The sequence below is a fragment of the Loxodonta africana genome, chromosome 3, assembly GCF_030014295.1.
Source record: "Loxodonta africana isolate mLoxAfr1 chromosome 3, mLoxAfr1.hap2, whole genome shotgun sequence".
In the NCBI taxonomy this organism is placed as follows: domain Eukaryota; kingdom Metazoa; phylum Chordata; class Mammalia; order Proboscidea; family Elephantidae; genus Loxodonta; species Loxodonta africana.
The window spans coordinates 23,724,016-23,739,680 of record NC_087344.1 but is presented as its reverse complement, the minus strand read 5'-3'; the positions used below and the strand labels follow the sequence as shown (position 1 = coordinate 23,739,680).

Below are 15,665 nucleotides of genomic sequence, written 5' to 3'. Positions count from 1 at the left end.
GTCCTGTTTGCTGCCTCATGGGACTAAGGAAAAGAGCTAATGAGGTTGCGTATGTAAAACGCTTAGCAGAGAGACTACCAAGAGGAAGTACTTAAACCTTCTGTATGATTGTCATTCTGGTGTTTGCCAAAGTGTTTGTAGGTAACAGGATGTTACTTGAGACAATGATATAGTCAGATTCGTTTGTGAAAGGCAGTCCAACAATTCTCTTTCCCACAGGATTTCTAAAGACCTTCGTGTTTTGAAACTCTGCTGTTGGGACATGCTGTTTTAACAGCAATCGCTTTTTATAACATTTTCCTAAATAAATTTTTCACTCTAATTAAAAGATTTTTTTTTGGAGACATTGGTAGTTCAGTGGTAGAATTCTCGCCTCCCATGAGGGAGGCCCAGGTTCAGTTCCTGGCCAGTACACCTCAAGCTCAGCAGCCAGCCACCCATCTGTCAGTGGAGGCTTGTGTATTGCTAAGATATGGAACAGGTTTCAGCGGAGCTTCCAGACTAAAATGGACTAGGAAGAAAGGCCTGGCCATCTACTTCTGAAAATCAGCCAATGAAAGCATTATGGATGACAATGGTTTGATCTACAAGCAATCATGGAGACGGTGCAGGACCAGGCAGTGTTTTGTCACCGGGAATCGGAGGCTGACTGATGGTAGCTAACACCACCAGGATTGACACGGTTCAAAATTCAAAAAGCACTTAAGAATGGGCAGTAAAATGGCTCCTTCCTCTGTCCATCTGCCATCTCTTTCTTATCCCCAGAAGCAACCAATGTGTTCAGGTTTCCTATGTTTGCTTCCAGAGATCTTTTATGCAGATACGAGGAACTCTGCATATATGTTATATGCTTTCCCATCTTTTGCAAAAATCGCATGCTCTACCATACAGAGCTTCTACTCTGTATCTTGCTTTTTTTGTTTGTTTTATATAATAGATCCTGGAGATAGTTCCATGTACCAAGGCATCCAGAAGGTCTTCATTCTGTTTTATGATGATTGTGTAGTAGGTCTCTGGGTGGTGCAGTTTGTGCTTGACTACTAAACTAAAGGTTGTCAGTTCAGATCCACCCAGTGGCACTGTGGAAGAAAGGCCTGGCAATCTGCTTCTATAAAGATTACAACCAAGAAGAACCTATGGAGCAGTTCTCTGTAACACATGAGTTGCCGTGAGTCAGAACTGACTTGATGGCAATGGCTTTGTTTTTTGTTTTTTTGTGGCCCATTGCTTAAGTGTTAACAACGTTTGTCCCCAACTGGTATTCTTGTAGGACCCCTAGTGGTGCGGTGGTTAAGAACTCAGCCGCTAACCAAAAGGTTGGCAGTTCGAATCCACCAGCCACTCCTTGGAAACCCTATGGGGCAGTTCTACTCTGTGCTTTAGGGTCGTTATGAGTCAGGATCGACTCGACAGCAACGGGTTTGGTTTTTTGGTTTTGGTGTTCTTGTAGTTCGATTCCAACCCTTCCCGTTCCTATAATGCTGCTGCAGTGAGTGACTGTCTCACCCACGTGCAAGGGGACCCTAGGATGTATATTCAGCCATGGAGTGGCAGGTTGCAGGGTCTGGGCCTGGTAATTTTGAAAGAGGCTGCCACTATGTTTGAATAGTTTATAGAACCGTTCTCTCCTCATTCTTTTTTCAAAATTATCTTGACTTAATCTTGCGTAGTTATCTTTGTTTTTTTTGAACATTTTCTTATGGACATTTTAAAGCATATTCAAAACTAGAGACATTAAGATAACCTGTACTTAGCTGTCACCCAGCTTCACCAGTTTCCAAAGCCCATGGCCAGTCTAGTTTCAGTGTTGCCGCTACCCCAGCCCCTGACACCGGATAATTTTGAAGCAAATCGCAGACATCGTTTCACCTGTAAAAACCTCAATATGTATCTCAAAAAGATAATGACTGAAACAACCACAGTATCATATCATTATCAACCTAAAATTAATAATTCCTCAGCATCATTGTATGGCCTCTTAGTATTTAAACTTCCCCAATTGTCTCTTAAATATTTGTTATTCATTTGTTTACGGTTTGTTCGAATAAGGATCCAAGGTCTACATGCTGCATCATTAAATTCCAGGTTCCTGTCCTCTTTTTTCCTCTCTGGCAACATATTTGAAGAAAAAACCAGGTTGTTTGTCCGGTAGACTGCTATCTTCGCGGTGGCTTATCGAGTTCCTCTGAGGTTCCTGTGAAGTCTTGGTCAGATTCAGTTTCACTTTTGTGGGGAGACCTCTCCGCAGGAGGCATTGTGCTTTCTCAGCAGGGGGCACAGGGCGTCCGGCTGACACTCCTTTTGTGACATGAACAGCCTCGGGGCTCTATGCCCTGATCCATCAGGATGCAATTTTTATTTTCCAAATGTTCAAACATACAGGAAAGTTGAAAGAATTGCACAGTGACCACCACTGGATTCCACAATTAATATGCTGTTAAATTTGCTGCTAACTGAAAAGTTGGAGGTTTGAGTCCAGCCAGAGGCACCTCAGAAGAAAGGCCTGGTGATCTACTTTCAAAAACTCAGACATTGAGAACCCTACCGAGCACAGTTCTACTCTGATACATGTGGGGTCACCAGGAGTCGGGGTTGACTTGACAGCAAGTGGTTAAATTTGCTTTAGCATACTGCATCTCTCCATCTCTCCATTCCTCCACCCCCCTCATGTTTTGAGTGCAAATCAAAATAGGTGGATGTAATTGTTTTTAATATGGCTTTTCCCGTGAAATATCCTGCTAGAGTTTCAACAGGATTGCAAGCCCTGATGTCTTTGCAGTTTTGAGCAGTATTTCCCCACCTGAAGGAGTCCTCAGAAATTCACAAGATGAGAGGTGTCACTGTCAGGACTTGTCTGCTTAATCTTCCAACTCCCTGTGCCTCCTCGGGCAAGTCACGCCACTTTTCTGAACTTGTTGCCTCAGCTGTAAAATGGAGAAAACCAGGGGCCTCGTGGGCTTAGGGCGAGGGTTAGATATATGCTGGGCAGTGTGCTGAGCTCTGTACATGTATTAAAGTGCTCAGTGATCACACCACTCCAGAAGGGAGCACTGTGATTGCCATGTTACCATTGAGGAGATGGCAAACACGGCTCAGGCTTGAGCCCAGTCAGCCCTGTGAGCCCCGTGAGGCGGTCCCACCCCCACTGCTGTGGACAACAGGGTGCAGTTGTGAGGCCACAGACTCTGCATTAGGTCCTTGTGTGCTGGTTCAGCTCACTGGCTGCTCCTGGCATCTCTAGAAGGTCGTTGTTTTTAGTTATCCTAGAGCTGGCTCCAACCCATGGTGACCCCATGTATAACAGAACGAAGTGTTGCCCAGACCTTCGTCATCTTTGCGGTCGGTGTGCTCAAATCCATTATTGTGGCCGCTGTGTATTTTAAGTGCCTTCCAATCTAGGGGCTCATCTTCCAGCGCTATGTCATACAATGTTCTGTTGCAATCTATAGGGTTTTCATTGGCTAATTTTCAGAAGTAGATTGCCAGGGCTTTTTTTCTAGTCTGTCTTAGGCTGAAATGCTCCACTGAAACCGGTCCACCATAGGTGACCCTGCTGGTACTTGAGATACTGGTGGTGTAGTTTCCAGCATCACAGCAACACACACAAGCCACTACAGTATGACAACCTGACTGACAGGTGGCAGTCTAGAAGGTGGGGGCTCTGGACATGCCCACTTCACAGATGAGGAAGTTCAGGGTGGGACAGTTCCAACACGGTGTGATACAATAGCAGATACTTCATATCTTTCCTGGGCTGGGGAGCACCCTCTCCTCCCACCCGTCTCAAGCTCAGACATTGGCCTTTCACGTTCTAGGGTCCTGTTTTCCCACCCAGGTGGGGCAGTCATCACTCATGTCTTCCAGAGACTTGGTGGCCACTGCCACCACACTTCTTCCTGGGCTCCCCGCTTCTCTCTTCACTCCCTCTTGGCCCAAGGGACCAAGCCCCTGGCAAGATCTACCCCCGACAGGGCAGGGTTGGGAGCAGGGAGGGCACAGACATCACCTGTCTCCTTTGCCAAGGGACATCTGTTCTTTGTGAATCACCTATTAGGGCAACATCCCGGAGTTCACAGAAGCCTGCGAGGGTCCCACAAAAGGATTTCAGGGGTCACAAGACCCCCAACCCATGTACCAAATTTCTGTGTGTGTTCATCCAACAAATATTCATTGAGAACCTACTGTGTGCCAGACACGGTTCTAGTCACTGGGGTACAGCAGTGAGCTAGGCAAAGATTTCCGCCCTTATATTCTAGGTGGGAGAGGCATTCAAGGGGCAGTAAGAAAAAAAAAAAAGGGGTTAGTAAATTATAAGTATGTTAGAAAGTGATGAAAGAAAAAACAGTAAATTATAAATATGTTAGAAGGTGATGATTTATGGGGACAAAAGGTAAAGCCTAAGGCTGAGTGACAGTTGTAAAATGGGTGACCAGGTGTGGTGAAACGAATTCCTGTATATGGCCTTTTACCTTGGTTCTTTGAAAAAACAGCTTGAGATTTTTTTCCCCGTAAGGCCTGAGGGGTTATCTTTGTCCTAGTTTTCTACCCCAGAGGGTTTGTTACTTTTGTCCAGGTTGATTGATATTTCCTGGGTAAATTGTGAATAACTTGATTTGATACTTTTGGTCTGGTCCTGGGCTGCAGCCTGCCCTGTGATTGGTATGCACCTTGCAGGGATTTGTTGATAGACTATGCAAATGAGAGGAGGTGTAGCCTACTATGCAAATGAAGTGTCTGAGGCCTACTGAGAGGGGATTGGTCAGCTTGTGCCCACCCCCATTGGGAGGGGCCATGCCTTGAAATTGACAAGCAGTTGTGTATATAAGCAGCCAGCACCACAGAGGTTTTTGAGATAGAAGCAGGAAGAAAAGCAGCAGAGAGAAGAGGCAAGGAACCTCCTAAAAGGGCTGTAACCCAGGTCAAGAGCCATAACATTAAAGACAGCAAGGGACCCAGTGGCAGGGCCAGTAGCGACAGGCCCAGCTTGGGCCCATGGCAGAGTGGGCAGTAATGGATGGCAAGGCCAAGAGGAGCCTGTCCTACCGAGAGGAGCTGAGAGAGCTGTCCTGCACTGAAGAAGGGGACTCTGCCTACATGCTTCCTGATCCTGAGTTGTAGTCTGTTACTTCCTGAATAGACCACTTAACTATGCTCTTTGAGTTCTGTGTGGCCACTGCAACAGATTATCAAGCCCAGAAGAGAAGTAGAGTGCTGTGGGAGGAGTGGTTGGTGTCAGAATCGGTAAAAAGGCTGGAGAGTGGAGGTATGTTTGGTCTCCAGCTCATAGTGATCAGCCTTGGGCTGATCTTGAATTGCATTGTCCTCCCTGAAGTTAGACAGGTTCTGATGCTGCTACTGATACTGCTACTAGTACTACTGCCCCCATTTTACACCTGGGAAGGCCTCACCTGAGTAGATGGAGGTGAGGGAGGAGCCATGTCCCCCCGTGTAAATATAGAGTGGTCCAGGCAGAAGGAACATCATGTGCGAAGGCCCGGAGAGGGGACTGTTCTGGGTGAGTGGTGTGGTCTTGAGGCACAGCAGAGAGGCCAGTGTGGCTGGAGCAGAAAGAGGAGAGGAAGCTGGGAGGAGCTAAGGGCAGAGGGGTCCGGAGCAGCTAGGCCCAGGCAAGGAGTCTGGAGGATGTGAAACAGAGGGAATGACGGGATTTGATTTGCCTTTTGAGTTGGTCTCTCAAGAACTGTGGCAAGCGGATCTTTGGGGGGACAGAGCAGCAGCAGAGAGACTTAGTTGGTGGGATCTCCAAGCAAGAAGGGGCGGGTGCTATGGCCTTAGGGATGGGGAAAATAGATGAATACCAGGCACGGCACTATCAAGGCCCTCAACAAGGTCTCTCTTATAGAACTGGGATAGAGGCACAGGAAGTGAGGAGGCTGGTGGAGAGCTGAGAGAGGCAGAGAAGGAGAGAGGGCAGGGCCGGGGGGAGGGGAGGGGAGGAGAAAGGGCAGAGCACTTTTCTTGGAGTGAAGAAACAAGCTGGAGGGGCAAAGGCAGGGTGCAGGACAGGGGTAAAAGCCAGTTACAAGTGGCATCTTCAAGACAGTGGCCCAGGACTCGTTCCTAAGACACCTGCCTTGGCACTGCCTGCAGGGAGTGGGAGATCCTCAAGATCTTCAAAGGTAAAGGACCTTCAGGGGCCATGGCCTTGCTCAGGGTCAGCACAGGGCCTGGCATCTAGTAAGCGCTCAATAAATGTGGGTTCTGTTCATTTTTATGGCATCTCTCATCCTAGGGGTTCCTCACTGTCACCCCCAAATTCTTTATTTGCCCCCCAGAATGTTAAAATCTCACACTAACTTCTTGAGGCTATGCTTAAAAGTCTCCCATTGTCACCCCCTTTGAAAGTTTGCCTTGAAATCCCACCTAGCGCCTCGAGGACAGTGCCCAGAGGGCCCCCCCCCCCATTAACTTCCCTTTCTAAGGACCAATCACCATCTCACCCAGTTCTGAAGGAAGGTGTCTCATCACCCCCGCCTCCCCGCAGGGTCCCTGTTGGTGAAAACAAAGGAAACCAGTTGTGTTAGCACTTCCTGTGGGTTCACCTGGGAGCCAGCAGTGCAGCTAAGGTCTGCCCTGTCAGAGACTTGCCAGTGCCCAGCGACCCCACCCCCACCCCCGGGCTTCTTGGGCCCCGCACCTGCCGAGGTAGCCCACTCTGGGGCCACAGAGAATCCCCCTGCCCCTCCCTGGGCCTGGCCACAGTGCAGCCCCTGGCTTCTGGCATCCTAACCGCCATTTCCGTTCCCTGGGTGACCTACCCACCCCCTGCACTGCTGGCACCTCATCAGGGCACCTTTTCCCCAAAGACTGACCACCATGGTGCCCTTGGCACCACTGCTCCAGGCCTGCCTGTCTCTGCTCATCCTCCTGCTGCTGGTCTGCTGCCTGCTGCCCCCAGGTGAGTGCCTAGGGTTGGGGGGACTAGTAGGTTGGGGGCGGGGAACGGAGAAAGCACAGCTGCCCACATGCTGCTGGTCTGGTTGCTGTGCGCCTTTCTGGGAACTCGAATCTGATCGGGGCTCCTCCATGTCCTCTGGAGAAAGTCGGGCTCCTTAACTGGGCTTCAGGGATCCCCACAGCCCGGTCCTCTTGTGTGACTTGTGCTACACACACACACTCTCCATGAGCCATCAGGACCCCCAGCCCTTTGCGTATGCTATTCCCTCTGCCAGGAACACTTTTCCCTTCTACATGGCTAACTCCTATCCACCTTTCAGAGCTGGCTGTAGGTGTCTGTTCCTCCAGGAAGCCTCCTGTAACCCACTCTCTCCTTTAGGCTGGATCAGGGCCTCCCTCGGAATTCTCCCCGTTTTTTTTTCTGGTCATCTGTCTTCCCCACCAGACTGCTTCCCCTCATATCCCAGCATGAAGAGGGGGCCTGCAGAGGGGTGGGTTGGGGGATACTGGAACAGCCACCTGAGCTTCCTCATGCCCCCGCAGGTGCCCAGGGGCAGGTGTCCCCCCTGCGGGTGGAGCCCCAGAACCCAGTGGTGCCCACTGGAGGGTCGCTCCTGGTGAACTGCAGTGCTGACTGCCCGGATCCTGAAAATATCATCCTGGAGACGGCCCTGTCCAAGCAGCCAGTGGGCAGTGGACTGAGCTGGTCAGCCTTCCAGCTCAGCAATGTGACTGGTGACAGCGACATTATCTGTGCTGGGTTCTGCAATGGCTCCCAGATTAGTGGCTCTACCAGCATCACCGTGTACCGTGAGTGGACGGGGCTGGCGACTGGCAGTGGGCAGCAGTTGGGGGCTGAGTTTGCAGGAATGGACCAGGGCTCTGACCCAGGGCTGGACCTGGACGTGTGTGTGTGTGTGTGTGTATGTGTGTGTGTGTGTGTGTGTGTGAGAAAAACAGAAAGACAAACACATACAGACATACATCTCAACCTTTTGCCAGGGGCCCAGTTGTGAAATCAATTTATTTGGGTCCCAACGAGCAATTTTTAAAACGTTATCTCATGTCTTTTATTTATTACTTTTATTCTGATGGTAGGTAAAAATTAATGTGGTTCAAAACCCAAGAAATATAAAAAGATGTAAAGTAAAAATTGTCATTTGCCTAGCACTCACTGCATATGGGCATTATCTTAAGGGCTTGACACCTATTTGTTCATTCAATCCTCACAAAAGCCCTGGGAGGTAGGTGCAGTGATAAGCCCCATTTCACAGACAGGGAAACTGAGGCTCAGTGGGGTGAAGTCACTTGCCAGTGGCAGTCCAGCATCCAAGTTTCTGCTCTTAACAGGTAGTCTTTCTTCCCAGAACTTCTATCCCTGTTACCAGTGTTTTAGACATCCTTTCAGAGTTTCTCTGCATTTTAAAAAATAGAACAGACTAGAAAATAACAGACGATGTCACACATAGTGACTACTATTTTGTGAAGGCTTTGTAAGTGAATGTAGTGTACCTGTCTGAGATTATGAATATGCCCGTGAGTTTGTGTGTGTGTGTGTGTCGGGATCTGTGTGGCAGTTTTTCATGTACTTACGTGTTTGTCCCTGAGCCTATGTATCTGTGTATGTCAGTATTCGTGCGTGTCCGTGTGAACGGACATATATATCTGTGTTAGTGTCTGTACGGGTGTCTGTGTCTCTGTGTTTGTGTGTGCCTACAGCTGTGTGTGCCTGTGTGTACGTGTCTATCTCTGCATGTGCTGTCTGTGAATATATATGTCTGCAGATCAGTATCTGTGTGTATGTGTCTCTGTTGTTGTTGCTGTCAGGTGCCCATGAGTCAGTGACTCTACATACAACAGAACGAAACACTTCCTGGTCTCGCGCCATCCTCAAAAGCATTGCTGTGTTTGAGTCCACTGTGACAGCCATCGAGTCAATCCATCTCCCTGAGGGTTTTCCTCTTTTTTGCTGACCCTCTACTTTACCAAGCATGATGTCCTTCTCCAGGGACAGGTCCCTCCTGATAACATGTCCAAAGTACATGAGATGAAGTCTCACCATCCTTCTTTCCAAGGAGCATTCTGGCTGTACTTCTTCCAAGACAAATTTGTTCTTCTGGCAGTCCATGGTATATTCAATATTCTTTGCCAACACCATAATTGAAAGGCAGCAATTCTTCTTCGGTCTTCTTTATTCATTGTGTAGCTTCCACATGCACATGAGGTGATTGAAAATACCACGGCTTGGGTCAGCTGCACCTTAGTCCTCATCTAAGGCTGGGTTCTCTAGAGACACAAAACCAGTGAAGTGTATAAATATATATAGAGAGAGAGATTTATATCAAGGAAGTGGCTTATGTCGTTGTAGAGACTGGAATGTCCCAAGTCTGTGGGTCAGGAGGCTTCTCCTGATTCACATAGCCGCAGTGCCTGGAGAACCCAAGATTGGTAGGTCAGAGAGCAGGGCTGTTGCTCACAGGCTGTGAAGACTGACGAATCCTGAGATCGGCAGGCAAGACCACAGGTAAGATGCTAGCTTAAGTCCCAAGGACCAGAGGCCAGACGAGCAGGAGCCACCTGCAGGAGCCAGCTGCAGGATCCAGAGAGAGTAAAAGCCCACCAGAATGTCCCTTGTCAGAACGTCCACTTATATTCGATGCAGGCCACACGCCCAAGGAAACTCCCTTTCAACTGACTGCTCACAGCAGATCCCATCATGGGGGTGATCACATTATATCAAATCTCAACATGGAAGTGATCACAACATCATACGACTGCCAAACCACTGAGAATCATGGCCCAGCCAAGTTGACACACAATCTTAACCATCACAGTCCTTAAAGTAACATCTTTGCTTTTTAACACTTTAAAGAGGTCTCTTGCAGCAGATATTTCCAATGAAATACGTCCTTTGATTTCTTGACTGCTGCTTCCATGGGCATTGATTGTGGATCCCAGTAAACTGATATCCTTGACAATACTTTATCAAGATGTTGCTTATTGGTCCAGTTGTAAAGATTTTTGTTTTATGTTGAGGTATAATCTATACTGAAGGCTGTAGACTTTGATCTTCATCAGTGTTTCAAATCCTCATTGTGTCCTGGAACAGAAGAGTCTGAAACTTGCTCTTGAACACAGAGTAGCTAAAGCTAATGGAAGAAATGAAGTAAAAGAGATGAACAGAAGATTTCAAAGGGTGGCTTGAAAAGACAAAGTATTATAATGACATGTGCAAAGACCCAGAGTTAGAAAACCAGAAGGGAACAACACTCTCAGCATTTCTCAAGCTGAAAGAATTGATGAAAAAATTCAAGCCTTGAGTAGCAGTATTGAAGGATTCTACAGAGAAAACATTGAATTGCACAGGAAGTATCAAAAGAAGATGGAAAGAATACACAGTCACTGTACCAAAATAAATTGGTTGATGTTCAACCATTTCAGGAGATAGCATATGATCAAATACCAGTAGTACAGGAGGAAGAAGTCCAAGCTGTACTGAGGGCACTGATGAAAAACAAGGATCCAGGAATTGACGGAATACCAATTGAGATGTTTCAACAAACAGATGCAGTACTGGATGTGCTCACTTGTCTATACCAAGAAATTTGAAAGGCAGCTACCTGGCCAACAGACTGGAAGAGATCTATATTTGTACCCATTCCAAAGAAAGGTAAGTCAATAGAATGCAGAAATTATCTAACAATATCATTAATATCACACCCAAGCAAAATTTTGCTGAAGATCATTCAAAGGCGGCTACAGCAGTACATCTACAGGGAACTGTCAGAAATTCAAGCCAGATTTAGAAGAGGACATGGAACGAGGGATATCATTGCTGATGTCAGATGAACCTTGGCTGAAAGCAGAGGATACCAGAAAGATGTTTTACCTATGCAAAGGCATTTGACTGTGTGGATCTTAACAAATTATGGATAATATTTTGAAGAATGGGAATTTCAAAACACTTAATTGTGCTCCAGAGGAACCTGTATATAGACCAAGAGGCAGTAGTTCGAACAGAACAAGGGGATGCTGCATGGTTTAATGTAGGGAAAGGTGTGTGTTGGGGTTGTATCTTTTCACCACACTTATTTAATCTTTATGCTGAGCAAATAATCCGAGAAGCTGGACCGTATGAAAAAGAACGTGGCATCAGGATTCGAGGAAGACTCATTAACAATCTGCAATAAGCAGATGACACAAGGGGCGGTGAGGAGCGGACGGGTCATTGGCAGGGCTAGGGAGAGGGGCAGTCATGAGCAGAGGGGACGAAAGTCCTGCCACCCTTTCCTGGGGCATTTTCATTGCCCCGCCTGGAATATCCTCTTGGGACATTCTGCGGCATGGGTCACCCCCCCACCCCCCAGTGACTCTGTATTCTTTCCATCTTCTTTTGATGCTTCCTGCGTAATTCAGTGTTTTCCCTGTAGAGGCCTTCAGTACTGCTACTCAAGGCTTGAATTTTTTCGTCAGTCCTTTCGGCTTGAGAAATGCTGAGAGTGTTGTTCCCGTTTGGTTTTCTAGCTCTGGGTCTTTGCACGTGTCATTTCAAGCCACGCTTTGAAATCTTCTGTTCATCTCTTTCACTTCATTTCTTCCATTAGCTTTAGCTACTCTATGTTCAAGAGCAAGTTTCAGAGTCTCCTCTGACATTCATTTTGGTCTTTTCTTTCTTTCCTGTCTTTTCATTGACCTTTTGCTTTCCTCATGTATGATGTCCTTGATATCATTCCACAACTCAACTGGTCTTCTGTCATTAATGTTCAATGCATCAAATCTCTTCTCGAGATGGTCTATAAATTCAGGTGGGGTATACTCAAGGTTGTATTTTGGCTCTCGTGAGCTTGTTTTAATGTTCTTCAGCTTCAACTCGAACTTGGATATGAGCAATTGATGGTCTGTTCTACAGTTGGCTCCTGGCCTTGTTCTGACTGATGATATAGTCAATTTGATTCCTGTGTATTCCATCTGGCAAGGTCCATGTATATAGTTGTAGTTTATGTTGTTGAAAAGAGAGAGGTATTTGCAATGAAGAAGTCATTGGTCTTGTACCATTCTATCATGTCTCTGTATGTGAATGTATGTGTATGTCCATGTCAGTATATCTGTGAATATGTCTGTGCCAGTATCTGTGTCTGTATACATGTTTTTGTACCTGTGGGGCTACTGTGTATATCTGTGTGTTTGTCTGTGTGTGTGTCCCTGTCTCTGTTCATGTGTGTGTCTGTGAAATTTGCCAGGATCATGACCTGGGAGTGGACCTGCCTGTGCATCTCTCTGCTGACACTCCCTGGGATACCTCTGTCCAGTGCTGAGCTGGAACAGTCTGTCCTGGCTCATGAGAGTCAATTGTGCTCATCCCTTCTCAACTCCGCATCAGTGTGGTAGCTTGTAATCAGCCATAGTGAGAGTATTTACACCACAGAAAATGGCAAATGCTGTAAGTCGGGGATTTCCTTCCCCCAACCCTGACAGCCCAATTACCAGCATTTCCCAGCAAACTAGAGTCCCTGGCCAGTGGTACCCAAGGTTAAGATCATACCTTCCTTGTTAAATATTCTAAAATTATAAATATTTAGATACTAAATATTTTTCCTATCAGCCCGTCCGTGGCCTCTGTGCTTGAGTTGTCAAGTGTGAAAGTGAGATGTTCCCCAAAGGAGGCCATGGCATTTGTCTGCCATGGGCATGCAGCTGCAGCTGGGAGGAAACTGGCCTGGGGACCCTTAAGACCCCCCAGACTGTGCCAGAACACCCTGAGGAGGCCACACGTAGCAGGTGAGGTGAGAGTTTTGGGTGCCCGGAACTGATTGGGGAGGGCTGGACCAAGTTCTTCGAGTGGCGACGGCAGGGTTCTAGGCCAGGATGGAGTCCCTGGACATGACAGCAACGAGGCCAGTGGACACCTGGGTCTAGAGTTTGGGAGACCTGGGCTAGCCTGGGCTCTGCCACTTCCTGGCTGTGTTCTTGGTAAATCACCTCACCTCTCCTGGCCATCCATAAAAGGAAAAAATAGAGCAAATTTCACTAAGCTGCTATGTCGATGAAAGCGGGCGACACCTGGAATGCCTAAGGAAATCTCTAAATAGAAACTTTCTATGATTACTATGAATATCTCAAGTGATGATAAATGTTAGTCCCCTTCCTTCATGACTTTTTGTTCTTAATGGTGAGATCCTTGGGAAATAAAAATCTGACTTTTATTTTAGGGCCTGGCAAGGTGTCTAACAACACAGGAAACAATAATGACACTAACGGCAATAGCAAACACACAGGTGCAGTTCTAAGCCCTCTACCTGGACTGATTCAAAGTTCACAGTTCTGTGCAGGGCCTCCCTCTGCCTCCCCCCACTCCTGGAATGGGGGCTACAGGGCCAGCTGACAAATGCCATCTCTACCCCCACAGGGCTACCGGAGCGCATGGAGCTGGCGCCCCTGCCCCCCTGGCAGCCAGTGGGCGAGAACTTCACTCTGCACTGCCAGGTATGGGGCGGAGCTCCCCGGGCCAACCTCTCCATGGTGCTGTTTCGCGGGCAGGAGGAACTGGGCAGGCAGCCCGCAGTGGGGGAGCCTGCTGAGGTCACGGCCACAATGCCTGCGCGCAGGGAGGACTACGGCGCCAACTTCTCATGCAGCACGCAACTGGACCTGCGGCCCCAGGGGCTGGGACTGTTCGAGAACAACTCGACCTCCAGGCAGCTCCGAACCTTTGGTGAGGCGTTGGGATGCCCATAGAGAGGGCGGGTTTAGAGGGGGAGAGGGGTTCCTGTTTGGGGTGCAGAACTCTGGGGGAGGTAGGACCTCTGCCTGCGGGGTACTGGATTGCAGAGGCTTCTGGGAAGAGCTTCCCCGTAGCCACTGGAGTAGGGTGTCCCGGGATAGGGTGCCCACGGCAGCAGGGTCTTTTGAGAAAGCTGTGATCTCCGGCCAAGGGGTGGGTGTGTCCTGGGACGGGGGTGACCCATGCCGCAGAGTGTCCCGAGAAGAGGATATTCCAGGCGAGGGAATGAAAATACCCCAGGAAAGGGCTGCAGGACGTCCATGCCCTTTGCTCACACTCGCCCCTCTCCCTAGCCCTGCCAATGACCCGTCCGTTTCTCACCGCTCCTCGTATCTTGGAGGTGGGTAAAGAGACCGCTGTGAACTGCTCCTTGGATGGAGTGTTCCCGGTCTGGGAGGCCCAGGTCCACATGACGCTGGGGGACCAGATGCTGAATTCCACGGTCGTAAGCCACGGGGACGCGCTCAGGGCTACAGCCATGGCCACAGCGCGCGAGGAGCAGAAGGGCGCCCAGATTGTCTGCAAGGTGACCCTGGCAGGAGAGAGCCGGGAGACCTGGAAGAATGTGACCATCTACAGTAAGAAGGGGCGGGGCGGAGCCAGAACGGCTCAACGGGTGGAGCAGAGGTGCCCAGCCTCTGGCCTCTGTAGCCCGATGGGCGTGGCAGAAAGAGAGCAAATAGGGACTAGCTAGTTGGGGAGACCGGGCCACAGGAGCCCAAATGGAAGGAGTTGCACGTGGGCGGGGCCTGAGTAACCCGAGAAATAGAGTTTGAGCGCCCTAAATTGGGCGGGGGCTCACAGGAGTGAGAAAGTGCGAAGAGGGCGGGGCCTGAGGAGCCAAAAGGCGGGGTCTGGACAACCTGAGAAGGAAGGGGCGGTGGGGGCGGGGCTGGCCGACGGGAGGGGCATGGCCAGAGGACTGCTGTACAATGCCCGCCCTTAGGCTTCGTGGAGCCCATTCTGAACTTGAGCGAGGCCAGCGCCTCTGAGGGTACCATGGTGACTGTGACTTGCATGGCTGGGACCCGAGTCCAAGTTATGCTGGGCGGGGCTCCGATCATGGCCCCGGGGCAGCCCGCCCAGCTCCAGCTAAACGCCACCGAGAGCGACAACGGGCGAACTTTCTCCTGCAATGCTACGCTGGAAGTGGACGGGAAAGTCCTGCACAAAAATAGGAGCGTCCAGCTAAATGTCCTGTGTGAGTTGGTCACCCTGACCTTTAATTCCCTGCTCCCCTGAACTGAAAAGACTTGACTCTCCCTTGCCCCGTTGTGCTCACGGTGTATTAGGTGTGTCTGATCACATGGCTGTCCCACAGACGGTCCCAAGATTGACCGGACCAAATGCCCCCAGCGCTTGATGTGGAAAGATAAAACTTACCAGGTCCTGCAGTGTCAGGCAAGGGGCAACCCGGATCCCATGCTGCAGTGTTTGCAGGAAGGCTCCCATATCAAGGTGCCCGTCGGGATCCCATTCTTCGTCAGGTTATACCATAATGGCACCTACCACTGTCAGGCCATCAGCCCGCGGGGCATAACCACCGTGGAGGTGGTGATGGAAGTTCAGGGTGAGCCGAGGCGGGGCTGTGGGTCTGGACGAGTAACTCCAGGACTGGCCAGGGCGCGTCTTCACTCCGCGCTTCTCTGCACAGATCGGAACGCCCGCTCCGTCACCATCGCCATGGTGGTGTTACTGGTCTTGAGCCTGGTGATTGTCACAGCAGCCTTACTGTACGTCTTCGGGGTGCAGAGGAGGAGAGGCAGCTACTGCGTGAAGCACGAGAGCACTTCGCTGCCTCTCACGTCTACACAGCCCGACGGGCTGCAGGGGGAGGAGCCGTCCTGAGCTGCGGGCCTCCGAGATGCCAGGCCAAAGACCACGTGGTTGCTGGCTGTATCCTAGTCCACCTCAATAAAGCCTTCAAGCTCCGGAGTCTGTGGCTTGATTCCACCGGCGCCCCGGA

The 15,665-nt window shown here is 49.4% G+C and overlaps 1 protein-coding gene and 1 long non-coding RNA gene across 3 annotated transcripts in view; one reads left to right on the top strand and one right to left on the bottom strand.

The window, feature by feature from the left end:
- LOC135230660 (uncharacterized) overlaps positions 1 to 14,139 on the bottom strand; it is a 33,002-nt gene extending 18,863 nt beyond the window's left edge. The window contains exon 1 of the long non-coding RNA XR_010321229.1: positions 14,021 to 14,139. This is a non-coding gene — a long non-coding RNA (uncharacterized LOC135230660). The remainder of the gene's footprint in view (positions 1 to 14,020) is intronic.
- ICAM3 (intercellular adhesion molecule 3) lies at positions 41 to 15,547 on the top strand. Of its 2 annotated transcripts, XM_064280646.1 has the most exons (7): positions 41 to 6,919; positions 7,462 to 7,728; positions 13,325 to 13,630; positions 13,993 to 14,277; positions 14,646 to 14,900; positions 15,021 to 15,269; positions 15,354 to 15,547. In XM_064280646.1, the coding sequence occupies exons 1-7, from the start codon at positions 6,838 to 6,840 to the stop codon at positions 15,545 to 15,547; spliced, it is 1,638 nt and encodes a 545-aa protein (XP_064136716.1). In that variant the 5' UTR covers positions 41 to 6,837. The 2 variants fall into 2 exon arrangements, with proteins under 2 accessions (XP_064136716.1, XP_064136715.1); XM_064280645.1 differs by having other exon boundaries at positions 15,021 to 15,547.
- The last annotated feature ends 118 nt before the right edge of the window (positions 15,548 to 15,665 follow it).

Bases quoted from the DNA above. Each gene is read 5' to 3' on its own strand.
- ICAM3 (XM_064280645.1), top strand. From the start codon at position 6,838: ATGGTGCCCTTGGCACCACTGCTCCAGGCCTGCCTGTCTCTGCTCATC. The intron at 6,920-7,461 runs GTGAGTGCCTAG...ATGCCCCCGCAG, and splicing joins CTGCTGCCTGCTGCCCCCAG to GTGCCCAGGGGCAGGTGTCC. The intron at 14,278-14,645 runs GTAAGAAGGGGC...GCCCGCCCTTAG, and splicing joins GAAGAATGTGACCATCTACA to GCTTCGTGGAGCCCATTCTG.